This window comes from Ursus americanus, chromosome 15 (assembly GCF_024610735.1).
Source record: "Ursus americanus isolate L20-20 chromosome 15, mUrsAme1.1.p, whole genome shotgun sequence".
Lineage (NCBI taxonomy): Eukaryota > Metazoa > Chordata > Mammalia > Carnivora > Ursidae > Ursus > Ursus americanus.
In genome coordinates this window covers 24,006,012-24,021,102 of record NC_142141.1, presented here as the reverse complement: position 1 = coordinate 24,021,102, position 15,091 = coordinate 24,006,012, and the positions used below count along the sequence as shown (strand labels likewise).

Sequence of the window (15,091 nt, the reverse complement as noted above, 5' to 3'; positions counted from 1 at the left end):
TTCTGAGAGCTGCTCTTCTTATCCTTTGCCTTTGGGGCTTCTTTCTTGATTTATCAGGGTTCTTCATTTTTGATTATTTATCTGTAGTCTGTTATATATGATCCAAATATTTTTCTTAGTTTGTCAGTTTTATCTTTTAAATCTGTTCATGGTGTCTTTCATCATCAGGAGTGTTTATGTTTTATGAAAAGCATTAATATTTTGATTCTAAAAAAGTGTCGGGTTTAACAACGCTATTTTACCAACTCTAAGAAAACTAAATAGTTTACCCAGTCTTAGATGAAACATTATAGTCCATAAATGTGAGAATTTGGAAACACGGAAGATTTAGCTCTGAATTTAGCTCCTCCCTTCCAACAGGTAACAGAAATAATCATCTGTGGGCAATTATAACACGGCCAATTTCACAAAATCTCACACTGAAGTCCACCTGACTCACCCACAGATTTGTCTGCCATGCCTACATCTCTAGATGTCCAGCGACAAAATCCACAGGCTAGGTAATAGGCCTTCTTCATGGTGGTCTTGGCAGGGTCATCTGGAAGCTGTGTGGAGATGCTTGTTGCCCGAGTGGAGAGAGTGTGCATACAGCCAGGACAATCAAAGCAGTTGGCACACCTATAACACAACACAACTGTTCATTCGACAAATATTTATCAAGCTCCTGCTATATGCTGCACATTGTTCTAGGTGTCAGGAATTCGAGAGGGAACTATAAGGGAAGGCTGTCTCTCAACTAAAAAGACATAAAAAAGTATTAAAATCTTGTTTTAAAATTTAAAAGATATTATATGTCCACTTATTTTTTTAAAAAATGCAATCATCATCAAAGTTCCTGAAGAATTAGAGCCTGACCCAATCCTACTCCAGAGGAAATCACTGTTAAACAGTCTGGATTTAACTATTTCAGTCTCTTTTTAGGTTTGTACAGACCACGAAGATTTCGGAGGAAGAGAGAGGTCACCGCTTATGCCTTTAGAGCAGTGGCACAATGAAAACTCAAGAGGCGACAATACAATAGGCTGTGATACTGGGTTTGGAAAACAACTGCTTGTTTGCCATGCCAGAGAGCTGACACAGAAACCAATCAATGCCATCAAACTGCATCGGTCTAGGAGCAGTGCCTTGCCAGGGCTTTCTGTTCTCTCCTTAGGCACTACTCTTCCTAGTGCTCAGCCAACATTTCCCCTTCAGGGGTCCCTGTGCCTTGTTGCTTGTAACTTTTTCACCATCTTAGATTATCAAGATTCCACTTCTAGTCCTGGACTTACTCTGAAGCTCTGTTCTACAACTCTAATTATCTGCGATATTTTGCCATCTGGAAACCATCCTCATATAAGGATAATACGGTATCTACCTACTGTTCACTGTTCACTGATATTTTGAGGATTAAATGATAAAATTAATGTGTGGAGAGCATACAAAACAAAACCGTGTCTGGCTTATCAGGAGCTATTTCTTGGGTTCAGCAAAGAAAAGTCATAGTGGTTCACATCCATAGAGGTATAAGGGTATGACTGGTGGCAAAGGACTTTCACACTAAGCTAAAAACCAAATGGCACCCAGTGGCAATGAGCACACCTACTACCCAGATCGTGGTTTTTAATACCATTTTCCAATAAAAGGAACCAGGGCTCCTTGGAGAAATGGCTAATTCAAGGACTGAGGCAGAGTCCTGGGGTGAGCCTGGAATATCCTGTAGGACCAAAAACTTAAAAAATGCTCAAATGAATGAACAACCCACCCCCACCTCCCAGTTCATGCAATGATAGGGGTACATCAAAGGGATACAGGAGTCTACTGAAAGGGCTCCCAATTGTCAAAGCTGGAACAATCTGAGCAAAAAAAATAAAGTGGTACTGGATTATATCCTAAGGTATAAAATCAATATTTGTGCTTTAAATAAATGATTAAATAAACAAAAAGGGGAGGAGATAAATATCTGCCATTCAAAAGAATTCCAAATAATTTAAGCAGAGAACTCTCACAGAGGGGGAACATAACTCCCAGCTATTTAAGTGTCGGCTCTAAGAGTGTTTTCCTTGCAAAGAGTACAGTATAAAAAGGGAGAAAAAAAGAGTACTCTACATCGGAGAAACCTGACAAACACTACCTCAAGCCAGATCATCGAGGCTAACATCAACAGTGATAAGTTCTATTGACAGTATGTACCCTTGGTGGGATGTAATGAAAGACGCACTTTACCTCTGTGGTTTTCCTCCCCATAACGCATTTCCCCAGCTGACAAGAAAAGCATCAGATAAATTCCATTGGAGGGACATTCTACAAAATATCTTACCAGTACTCCTCAACACTTTTCAGGTCCTCAAAACCAAGGAAAGTTTAAGAAAATGTCACAGCAAGAGAAGCCTGAAGAGACATGACTATTAAATATAACATGGGTCTCCTAAATAGAATCCAAGAACAGAAAAAGGAGTTAGGGAAAAACTGAGGAAATCTGAATAAAATGAAGTACTTATTTAATAATAAAGTATCAATGTTGTTCATTAATTGAGGTAAATATACTACGCTCACGCAAGATGTTAACAATAGGGGAGACTGTATGAAGTACACAGAACTCTCTGTACCATCTTCACAGTAATTCTTAAGTCTAAAACTGTTCTAAAATAGAAGATTTAAAAAAATCAAAGGACATTTCATCTTTGGCAAAGGTGATGCTAAAAAATGAAAACCAGCTAGTTAAAAATGAGTTAATTTCATTTGTTTTCTTACCAGCTATTAAAAAAATAGTTGAGGAAAACAGAAAAAAACAGATCCCAGTCTTACCTGTTCTTTTTTAGTTTGGCTTCAGCTGATGGCATATTTTCTAAGCAACTAGGACAATAATGGGAGTCCACCTAGAAAGAAACAAGAAATCAAAAATCAGAGGAAAAGGCACTCAGTCTAGCTTGTATATACATCTATGCCAAATAGTGAATTCTAAAATATATTGCAGCAAAAAGTGAGAAGCCACTGATATACCAAAGGACCTAGACTGTTTTCAGCTTAGGTTTTATTCTTCAACCATGTTTTTTCTTATCTTCTGTATTTCCTAAAACCCTTCCGTTTTTTCCTTTCTGATCTTTCCTGTTCCCTTTCATCAGGATTTTATGTAATTGATGTGTTAAAAGTTGTCTGTGGAAAAGTAGAACTCTATGATAATCTAATGACAGACTAATAAATAAAATAACCCAATTTGTGAAGCTGTGATCAAATATCCTTCCACTCTTTTACACTGTTTAGCTTTAATGGACTGTAATAACTTGACCACACTTAAATTGTTAAGGGAGACTTAAAAAGTTTTCTCATTACTAAAGTATTACATGTTCACAAAAGCATAAATTAACATTTACAAAATCAGCTTTAGCCAACTGATTAGAGATTTTTTTTTTTAAAGATTTTATTTATTTATTCGACAGAGATAGAGACAGCCAGCGAGAGAGGGAACACAAGCAGGGGGAGTGCGAGAGGAAGAAGCAGGCTCATAGCGGGAGAGCCTGATGTGGGGCTCGGTCCCATAACGCCGGGATCACGCCCTGAGCCGAAGGCAGACGCTTAACCGCTGTGCCACCCAAGTGCCCCTGATTAGAGATTTTTAAATGGCAAATTAAACTACTAAGCTAGCAAGATAGTCTTATTGTATTTAACTCAAAAACACAGAAGAAAATTAAATTCACTGTATTTTTTAAGTTCTGAATAATTATTTTCTTTAACGTAGGCATATCCTATTTGACAATTCTAGAACTCTAATCACCTACAGATATAAAGACAGATGTATATGAATATAAATACTATGACAGAGAGGCGCCTGGGTGGTGCAGTCGTTAAGCGTCTGCCTTTGGCTCAGGGCATGATCCTAGCATTCTGGGTTCGAGCCCCACATCAGGCTTCTCCACTAGGAGCCTGCTTCTTCTTCTCCCACTCCCCCTGCTTGTGTTCCCTCTCTCGCTGGCTGTCTCTCTCCGTCAAATAAATAAATAAAATCTTAAAAAAAATACTATGATAGAAACTGGCTTCTTTTTTCATCATCTGCTATACACAGGACCACCTTTGAAAAAGTCACTGCTCAAATTATCTCCAGGAACATAAAACACAGTATCACTAACTAACATTTGCACTTACTCATCATAAAAGGCAAAATATAATTTGTTCCTTCTTGTGGCTCTTTTCAAATTATGCCTGTCCCTTCATGTGCAGCTCCAATCCCATGTTCACCATTAGAACTTTCTGGACTCCTCCAGCCCTCACTAGCCTCATCCTTCCCCAAACCCTAAATGGCCTCCACTTCACAGGTGGAGGTACACACGAGTCCGTAAAAGATGCAGTCTAAGACAGAATGTCCTAGCTCAAGATATCATCAGGAATCATGGAGCCTGAGCTCTCTAATGACCAAGTGGGAATCTAATCCAATAAATTCTGGAGGTATAGGTGGAGCTGGAACAGGAAAGCATCTAAAAGAGAAAGGACCTGCTAAAGAGATAGACACAAGAGAAAATGCGAATGGAGAAAAAATACAAGAAATATCATGTATATAATATGGCATTGATTTTTCTCTTGTATTACTTAATTGCTTTCTGGGACTACTCTTACTATTATGAAAAATACACCCAATAAAATTATTATTAATGTGTAAAATGGCTTATAGTATAAGACACGTTTTCATATGCATTTTTAACAGCCCAGGGATCTTCAATGAAGTTCCCTGAATCATGTTTCAAATCCTGATTTGAAAGGCTGCTGAGTTTCAAATCCTGGTCCTCCTTGCCACTCCCAAATTTTTGGCTGTGTGACCTAGGGCAAACACTGTGTCTGTTGCTTTAACTATAGTTCTTTTTTTAAAAAGGTATCCATTCTATTGGCCTGTAGGATCATTAAAGGAATTTACATAAACCACAGAGCATATAGAAAGCACTGAATAAGCGTAACTGTTACCAGCAGCTTTCCCTTAACTAGACTGTGAGTCGCTCAACAACAGGATTTATGTTTTACTCGTCTTTTAATCCCCAAAGCTTACTGAACGACCAAGATGTGTCAAGTGCTGTAGAAGCTTGGGGATTTTGTTATTTGGTACATTTCTTTCTTTCTTCTTCTTCTTCTTCTTCTTCTTCTTCTTCTTCTTCTTCTTCTTCTTCTTCTTTTTTTTTAATGGGGTGGGGTGTTTTACGTTATGAGCAATCCCACTTCCAACGCCCACTTGTGCCTGAGAAGGACAGCACCATAGCCTCTGGAGAAGCGCCACAAGCTTCTTAGGACAGGCCTTATTCTAAGCGCTTTTCATCCAACTCGCCCGAACCCAATCTCTTCCCAGCTACACGCCTTGGCCTGAGCCAGAAAGCACAGCAAGGCCCAGTTTCTGGCCAAAAACTTCCAGGATGGGAGGGGCATGAATGAGAATGCCTGTGGGCTCCACCCTACAATCAGTCACGGAAAGACGGCATATCGCCCCTCAAGTGGCCTGAATAATCACCCCCCCCATTTTCCTCCCCAGCCCACCCAACTGCCACCCCACCCCCCCAGGAAACGGCCAGGGTCCCTAAAGTCAGGTTTGTCCTATCCGAGGGCGCTATAGAACCAAAGGTCCGCTCAGCCCCACCCAAGGCCGCTCCTTCTTTCCAAATGACAAATTATAAGCAAATTAAATCGCCAGCAAATCTGAGTGACGGAAGACATGGCCAATCAGCAAGCTAGGAAAATGACTACCCGCCAGTAGCGGTGACTAGGACGAACCCTTCCCCCCTCCTCCCCCAACACACACACACACTCTTCACGGGACGACTGCATTACCTCGTGAGACACACATTCCAGCGACCGCAGCTCGCTACAATAGCGGCAGAAATAAAGCTGTGACAGTGGCGCCCGAACCTTCTTTTCTCCCTGGACTAGGTAGAGAACCCGCTCCGATTGCAGCAAGGACGCCATCTTGGAGGGGGAGGAGTCAACGACTCTCTCGCCGCGTCACGTGACCCAAGAGCCTGCGTTTGCCTCGCCGCTTTTCCTACGTCTTTCGTCGGAGGCTGCGTAAGATTTCCAACCCCGTGGGGCCTGGCGCCGGGCCCAAGTCGCAGTGCGCGTGCGCAGCTGGAGATCCCCTGTTTCTCCCCCAGCGTTTGAGTGAGCGTGTGCTGGCTGGACGAAGTCCGACCTTTCTGTTATTAAGCACGCAATCACAGATCAAATCCAGGCAGGCCAGTGCTCTCCTTTTCCTTGTTTCTTCCAGAAAGAAAGATTGCTCTTTTGTTTTATTTACAACTGCCTCTCCTGCCCTCACCTTCCAGGCCGACTTCCAGAAGGTAGATGGAGGGTCTCATGGACAGAGTGCCTTGGGAACTGGAAAGTGAATAGTCACACCAGCACTTTCTTTTGACTGTCTTGCCACTGACCTGTAGGAAATCTTCACAGACATTATCTCGTTTGCACTTTGACTGTTGAGTTCCTCCACGCAGAAGCCATGTCTCATTCATTTCCAGGTTTCCAGTGCTTAGAATTAGGACTAAGTCTGTACTATGGGCATTCAGTAACTTCTGGTTAATGGAGGAATTAAATCATTGAGTGAACAGTGTTGCTAGGTGTCATTTACATTTTTTCTAGTGCATAACCTAAGGGTTAGATATATAAAATTACCACCTATAACCGGCCTAGCAGAGACTGGAGCCCAGGTTACCTGCCACCAGCTCTGTTCTCCTCTCATTGTACTAAGGTATTATTTACCTGTCTGACATTGGAGTTGGTGATTGAAAATGGAACTGAATATTAATACTAGCTAGCATCTTTTGAATACTTACTGAATGCAAGACGCTGTGACAAAACTTTGCATACATTGTCTCATTTAATTTTCATAAAAACTCCAAAAGGCAGGTACTATCATTTTTATTTTGCACTGAGGGAAACAGGCTCAGCGAATGACAATGACTTGTCTAAGATTTCATAAATAGCAGCAGAACCCTGTTCTGTCTGACTCCAGAGCTTGCATGCATTACTCCTATGCGTACTGCCTCTAGCATATTTCCCCCCCCAGCTTTATTGAGGTATAATTGACAACTTAAAATTATATATACTTAAGGTGTACACTTCGATAATTTGATATACGTTGTGAAATAATGAACTCAAACACGCTAATTAACATATCCATCACCTCACAGTTACCATTTTCTTTTTTTCTCTTTCTTCCTTTTCTTTTTTCTGATGACACTTAAGATCTACCCTCTTAGCAAATTTCAAGGATATAATGTATAATATTGTTAACTATGGTCACATTGTTACACGTTCAATCTCCAGAAGTTATTCGTCTTGCATAACTGAAATTTTGTACCCCTTGACCAACATTTCTTCATTTCCTTCTCCCACCAGACCTTGGAAACAACCATTCTCTCTGCTTCTATGAGTTTGATTATTTTAGACTCCATATATAAGTGAAATAATGCAGTATTATCTTTCTGGGTCTGGCTTATTTCACTTAGGATAATGTTCTCCAGGTTCATCCTGTTGCTACAAATGGCAGGAGATATATATTTATATATTTATGTTTATATTATACTTATATTTCAGTTATTGTGTATATATTTGTATATTACATTTTCTTTATTAATCTGTTGACATTTACATTGTTTCCATATCTTGGCTATTGTGAATAATGCTGAAATGATCGTGGGAGTGCAGCAATCTCTTTAGGATTCTGATTTCATTTCTTTTGGCTATAGACCCAGAAGTGGGACTACTGGATCATAAGATAGTTCTATTTTTAATTTTTTGAGGAACCTCCATATTGCTTTCCATAATGACTGTACCAGTTTACATTCTCACAACAGTGTACAACAGTTCTCTTTTCTCCACATCCTCAGTAACACTTGTTATCTTTTATCTGATAATGGCCATTCTACCAAGTGTGAGGCGGTAGCTCATTGTGGTTTTGATCTGCATTTCCCTGATGATGAGTGATGTTGAGCATCTTTTCATATATCTAGTAGTCATTTGTATGTTTTCTCTAGAGATATATCTATTCCGGTCCTTTGCCCATTTGAAAATTGGGGTATTTATTTATTTATTTTGCTATATATTTTGGATATTAACTCCTTATCAAATATATGATTTGCAAATATTTTCTTCCATTCTGTAGGTTGCCTTTTCATTCTGTTGATTGTGTTTTTTGCTATGCAAAAGGTTTTTATTTTTTTTAAAGATTTTATTTATTTCTTTGACAGAGAGTGAGAGAGCACAAGCAGGGGGACTGGCAGAGGGAGAGGGAGAAGCAGGCTCCACAAGCCGGATGCAGGGCTCCATCCCAGGATCCTGGGTTCACAACCTGAGCCGAAAGCAGACACTCAATCCACTGAGCCACCCAGGTGCCCCTGCTATGCAAAAGGTTTTTAGTTTGATGGAATCCCACTTGTCTATGTTTGCTCTTGTTGCCCAGAGCCTGCAGGTAGAGAGAGGCTACAGACTTGAGCTGACTTCACATGAAACATACCTTTTGGAGCACTGCTTTTGAACAATTCAATTCAGTGGACAATTATCTGGTCCCTATGTGGCAGGTACTGGGGAGGGAACCAGAGATTAATGAGATAGTTCCTGCCCTCAGAGGGCTCAGAGTCTAGGCCCTAGAGCAGTGTTTCTCAAGTGTGGCCCTGGATCACCTACACTGAGAATTACCATTATAAATGTAGATTCCAGGCCCTTATCAAGACCCAAATCAGGGGACGACTGGGTGGCTCAGTTGGTTAAGCCTCTGCCTTCAGCTCAGGTCATGATCCCAGGGTCCTAGGATGGAGTCCCGCATCAGGCTCCTTGCTGGGCGGGGAGCCTGCTTCTCTCCCTGCCTGCTGCTCCCTCTGCCTGCCACTCTCCCTGCTTGCGTTCTCTCTCTCTCTTTCTCTCTCTGACAAATAAATAAATAAATAAAATCTTTAAAAAGAAAAAAAGACCCAAGTTAGAATTTTTGGGGGTGGGGTCCAGAAATCTAAATCTCTGTTAAGCTTCCAGGTAAATCTCATGGCCACAAAATTGGAGAACCACTGTTTTTTTGTAATCACTTGTTTAATTTCCTGTCTTTGGCCCCAGGACTGAGCATGGCAAGCCTGGTCTCTGCTGCTTTCTGAGCATTGGTAGCACTGCCTTGCAGGTATCAAATGTTCCCTGCCCCCTGTGCTGTAGAATATGACAAGTCTCCAATGGCAGAAAACTAAAGCATCCTGCCTATCTCTTGCCTGGCCTCTCTCCCCACCTCCGGGGGCTGGATTCTATTCTCCGTGATTCTGGTTCCACAGAGCCCTACCTGTCAGTCTCTGAAAATTAGACCTCACTTTGGAGATCTATGTTCCAGGGCCAACTCCATTCCCTGGGCCCAGGTCCTCCCCAAACCTTTGTCTCCTTTGAACTATATGATTGCTACATGAATACCTTCTTGGGATCCCTCTGGAAATTCACCTGGCAAACCTGGAGGTGTGAAAGAGTGAACATTCTATGGGACAATCATTGATCAAGGTAGGGTGGGAACCTGTGAATAAATGCCCCCCTCTTCTTTGCCCTAGACATTCTCAGTGTATCTTTAGAGGGTACCAGCAGGATCAAGCCCTAGTTGCATACAGTGGTGACCAGCTTGATAATGTGCCCTTGTACTAACCTTTCTTTCAACTGGTTGACTTTTCCCAGCTCCCTGCCTGCAAGCTCTGTTGTCCAAGGGGAGTTGAGGTTAAGATAGGGACCCACAAGTGAAGCTGCCGGATAACTGGTAACCACATTTAATATTTATTGGCTTTGAGCCCTTGTGAAAAGACCAGACCAGTTTATACTCTCACCATAAGTATCTGAGACTCCCATTTCCCCACCGTTTTGCCAACATAGAATATTATCAAATATGGGTGAATAATTTTACACTTTCTAGCTATGTGATTTTTTTTTTAAGATTTTATTTATTTATTTGACAGGGAGAGGACAAGCAGGGTGAGTGGCAGGCAGAGGGAGAAGCAGGCTCCCCGCTGAGCAGGGACCCCCCCCCCCAAATGTGGGGCTTGATCCCAGGACCCTGAGATCATGACCTGAGCTGAAGGCAGATGCTCAACTGACTAAGCCACCCCGGAGTCCCTAGCTATGTGATTTAGAAAAAACCAGTTTCACTTCCGAGTCTTGTTTCATAACCCATAGAATGGGAAGAATGATTCCTGTTTTGGTGAAAATAGAAAATCACCATGGCTGAGAAAACACTCTGTAAGCTATGTAGTACCAGGCGAATGTAAGAAACGGTCCCTAATTATTCCAAATATGAAAAACCTGAAAGGGTTTTCCTTCCTCTAAAGAATCCTTCAGAGTAAATTCACAATAACAACTAAAAAACCTGGAGTTAGTCACAATGTGGTCGAATGGGATCTTGCAGAGAGGGCCTGAAAGTGAGCCCCCACATCAAAGATTCAGGGTCCCCTGCAGGGTAAGAATCCTGGAGGGCTAGTCTGACCAGTGCTGGCCCTCTGCCGGGGCCACCCTTCTTGTTTGGGTTTCCTGCTAGAAAACTGCATTAACCACAGGTTTCCCTGTGTTGAGTCTGCACACTCATCTAGAAGCCATAGAAAGTGAACAAAGGGGAAAGGAAAAAAGCCCCCCCCCCCCCGTTTCTTCCAACCTGTGTTGCCCCTGCCCCCGCCGAGGGGTGCTGCCCGGGAAATGTGATGGTGGTGCTGGCTCCGGCTTATTTCCCCAGTGGAAACATGGCAGAGGGCTGCAGCTATGCCTTCGTTCTGGGAGCGTGGCCACAGACTCGACTTGGAATTGTTTTTCCAGAGCTTCTTACCTTGCCTCGTATCCCTGCCTCTCCTATTGTAGCTAAACCCTTACTCTCACCTAGAGGCCCCGGCCCAAAACCTGGGGACTTCCTGGGTGGCTCTTGCCTTTCGATCCTCCCTCCGGCATAGCTCAGCCACCTGCCTCTCTTCATTCTCACAGCCGCTGCCTTCGTTCGGATTCACCAGTTTTCTCTTGGGTGTGTCGCAGCCTCCTGACTGTTCCTTGGTTTGCTCTCCACCCTGAGCCAGAGCGATGTTTCTGAAAGCTGTATTTTGATCTCGATCCTTTTTTGTTATTCAGCTCTCTCCAGTGGCTCTCCCGACACCTACAGGAGACGCCCGCAAACTCTTGGGATAGCATATAAGGTCCCCCAGGCCCTGGGGCCTGCCCACCTCTTCAGCCTCATTTTCCAAACCCCTCCTACTTACACTCAAGGCCTATCTGACTCTTGCTGAGCCACCAACAAGAATGTGCAGTGTCCTTGTGTACCGTCATGCTTCTGCACGTGCAGTCCCCGCCACCAGGTATAACCTTCATTTGCTTGCTGTTTCAAGGTTCATTTCCTCAGTGAAACCTTGTCTGAACTTACAAAGAGAGACTTGGACATGCTCGCCTTTGTCCCACAGCTGTGTCCTGTTAGAGCAACTGACATACTGCCTTGTCTTTGTTTTCTTAGCAAATCTGTCTTCCCTTCTAGACCATGGCCTGGCAAAGGGCCTGGCCCAGAAGAGAGACTCAATAAATTCTGTTTGATGACATGCATCTGGGACTATTTATGACATGCACAAATTGCTAAATCTGCTCACATTGCCTGATAGAAACGTATTGTTCACCAGTCACCTGACACACGTGTACAGCAAGGCTATGCGGCAGGTGCTATCACTATGAACTCAGTCTTGCGGGTGAGGAAGCAGGCTCAGAGAAGTTAAGACTCTTGCCCAAGGTCACGCCAATAGGAAGTGGATGAACCCAGATCACCTAACTTCCTACTCTACCATCTTACAGATGACGCTATAGCCTATGCTTTGGCAAACTTGTTCTGTAAAGGGCTGGATCGCAAATATTTTGGGCTTTGCAGGCCAAGAGGTAAAATCGAGGATATTATGTAACTATATAACAAGAGAGAAAACTTCTGTTCCATCTCTCTGGATTGCCCATTGCAGGATGGTCAGCATGTGCTGCCCCAAATTGGAGACCTTCTCCCAGCAAAGAAGGAGAAAGGCCAGTGTCAAGGGGGGGTGGGTGAAAGGGTACAGGAGAGAGAGATACTGCCATCATGCTCAATTTCACTTTCTTCCCCAGTGACCTGTATCTAGGCACCCTTCTTTCCTCCCAGGAGAGCCTGGCCATCTCAACTGGGGCAGACTGAGATTCCTCTGCTCAGTGACTGGCAGTCACCAGTAGCAGAATCCCCTGTGCAGGTGGCTATCAGCATGGGCCCCGGGCAGCAGCAAGGCACAGGCACTGGCCTGTGAGGGAAAGAGGGGCACAGGACAATGCCTGGCTTGGTTGCCAAAGCTTACAGTGCCAGCCTGCCTCAGTGGTACCTGCAGGCGTCACAGAGATAGGCAATAGCCATGGGTTGGAGTTTGCTGTCTCTTGCCTATGATAGCATTTTGGTGTGATAGACTGGATGACTTAGAATTGTCACATACCGGAAAGATCCTACTTTAATCCCTGCATCTTCTGGATGGTGAAAACAAATACAGAGGAAGAAATATGCCACAGGTTTTCTGATTCCTGATACAGTATCCCATTTTCTTTTTTCTTTTTTTTTTTTTTAAGATTTTATTTATTTGAGATAGAGCAAGAGTGAGCAAGAGAGTGAGAGAGAGCAGCAGAGGTGGGAAGGGGAAGAGGGAGAACGAGAAGCAGGCTTCCCACTCAGCAGAGAGCCTGAGGCAGGGCTCGATCCCAGGACCATGGGATCATGACCTGAGCCAAAAGCAGACACTTAACCAGCTGAGCCACCCAGGTGCCCCAGTATTACATTTTCTCATTTCATAAATGAACTTCCCTGCTTCGTGCCACATCTGTTAATTCATATCCACAGCTGAGTAAGAAACCAGTTGCTTCTCTAACAACACTTAAAAAACAAGAAGGGGTGCCTGGGTGGCTCTGTTGATTAAGTGTCTGCCTTCAGTTCAGGATCCGGGGATTGAGCCCGCCTCAGGCTCCCCAGGGAGTCTGTTTTCCCCTCTCCCTCTGCCCCTCCCCGCTGCTTGTGCATGCTTGTGCTTTCTCTCTCTCTCAAATAAAATCTTCAAAAAAAAAAAAAAGAAGGAAGAAAGCAAATGTAAGAGTAAGTGGGATGCTAACGGATAGTCTGTTCAATTTTGCCTTGGAAGTTTGCTGGGATGGCATCCTTCCCATTTAAGGCATGTGAGTTTCACATCTCTAGAGCGCTCTCCCCTTGGCTTCCACAGGCCTTTCCCAAGCACACCTCAAGCCAAAGCAAAGCCTGTCCCCCGCACTCTCCCTTCTCTGGGCTTAGCAGACCAAAGGAAAGCTGATGTCAGTTCTGTGGCCCCACAGAACACTTCCTCTGTGCTCTCCAGAGGATGCGGAGACATGAGCTGGGTGTCCTCTTTCAGCTAGAGGATGCACAGGGCGACCTCGGGCTGACCACTGCAGCTGTTACCCAACTGCTGCTAGTGCTTGAGGCAGACCTCTGGCCTCTGAAGTGCTGGCTCGTAAGGGACAGACAGCTCACGGCCATGCACTCCACTCATTTCCTCCTCCCGCTTGCTTGCCAGCTCGCCCCTCGGAACTCACAATTAGCTCTAGAGACTGTAGCTCTCATGAAATAAGGGTAAACGCCTGGAACAGTAAAGCCAGAAGTGACCTTAAATTAAATTATTTAGTCCACCCTCCTTACTGTAAAGATGAGCTAAAGCCAGCCCAGAAAAGGGAAGGGACTTGGGAAGACCCCAGAGGAAGTTAGAGGTGAAACTAGGGTTCAAACACAGGTCTTCATTCCAAGTTTATTGCCTTCATTATACTTGGCTGGACCTCCATCTCTACACAGTTCACCGCCTACCTCCAAACTTGGCTTCTAGAAGACCACCAGTGTATTGATTGTTGATTTGACTAAAATAATGTCAAAGATTGAATTTCTGCCCAACTCAGTGCCAGACACACAGCAGGCACTCCATAAGCATTTGTTGAATAGATGAATACTACCTTCAGCTGTCTGCAGCTTGCAAGCAGATGGAAGTCAGTGAATTAAAAAATATATATTTTCCTGGGGCGCCTGGGTGGCTCAGTCGTTAAGCATCTGCCTTTGGCTCAGGGCGTGATCCCGGCATTCTGGGATCGAGCCCCACATCAGGCTCCTCCGCTATGAGCCTGCTTCTTCCTCTCCCACTCCCCCTGCTTGTGTTCCCTCTCTCGCTGGCTGTCTCTATCTCTGTCAAATAAATAAATAAAATCTTTAAAAATATATATATATATATATATTTTTCCTTTTTATCTTTAAGCAATTCCTTCTTTTAGAAGGTAAAGAAAGAAGGGGGGGCACCTCGGTGGCTCAGTTGGTTAAGTGTCTACCTTCAACTCAGGTCATGATCCCAGGGTCTGGGATTGAGCCCCAGGTCAGGCTCTCTGCTCAGTGGAGAGCCTGCTTCTCCTTCTCCTTCTTCTGCCTGCTGCTCCCCCTGCTTATGCTTTCTCTCTCTGTGTCAAATAAATAAATAAAATCTTAAAAAAGAAAGAAAGGAAGGAAAGAAAGAAAGAATGAAAGAAAGAGAAAAAACAAATGGGGGAAGGGAGGCAGAATGCAATTTTAAATAGAGTGGTAAGGGTAGGCCTGGTGAGAAGTTACATTTGAACAAATATTTGGAGGAGGTAGGAAGCAGGCTGGTGGCTATCTGCGGGAAGAGCCTTCCAAGCAGAGGACAGCCGCTCTAGGGCCTGAGGAACAGCAAGGAAGCAGAGGGGCTGTTAAAGAGTGAGCAAGGGGATGAAGTTGAGGAAATGAAATCTCAGAGGTAAGGGGAGGGTGCAGCTCATGTACGATCTTGAAGGACATTTTAAGGACATTGTATTTTTGCCTTTTGTCTTTTTGCTCTGAAGGCAGCAGGGAGTCATTGCAGGATTTCAAGCAGAGCAGTGACATGATCTAACTTACATTTTACAAGGGTCACTCTGGATGCTATTTTGAGGATGGGCTATAGAAAGACGAAGATAGAACAAGGGGTCAGTTTGGAGATGACTGCAGTAATCCAGGCGGGATGTGACCATGCCATGGACCAGAAATTCTGACTCTATTTTGAAGGTAGAGCCTACAGGGTTTCCCGATGCCCAGCCCGGGCATGTCATG

At 43.8% G+C, this 15,091-nt stretch overlaps 1 protein-coding gene across 1 annotated transcript in view; it reads right to left on the bottom strand.

The window, feature by feature from the left end:
• DCTN4 (dynactin subunit 4) overlaps nt 1-5,955 on the bottom strand; it is a 29,797-nt gene extending 23,842 nt beyond the window's left edge. The window contains exons 1-3 of the mRNA XM_045815278.2: nt 5,785-5,955; nt 2,788-2,858; nt 440-618 (exon numbers count right to left, since the gene is read on the bottom strand). Coding sequence (XP_045671234.1) covers nt 440-618; nt 2,788-2,858; nt 5,785-5,919 — 385 coding nt within the window. The 5' untranslated portion in view covers nt 5,920-5,955. The remainder of the gene's footprint in view (nt 1-439; nt 619-2,787; nt 2,859-5,784) is intronic.
• Between the last annotated feature and the right edge of the window lie 9,136 nt (nt 5,956-15,091).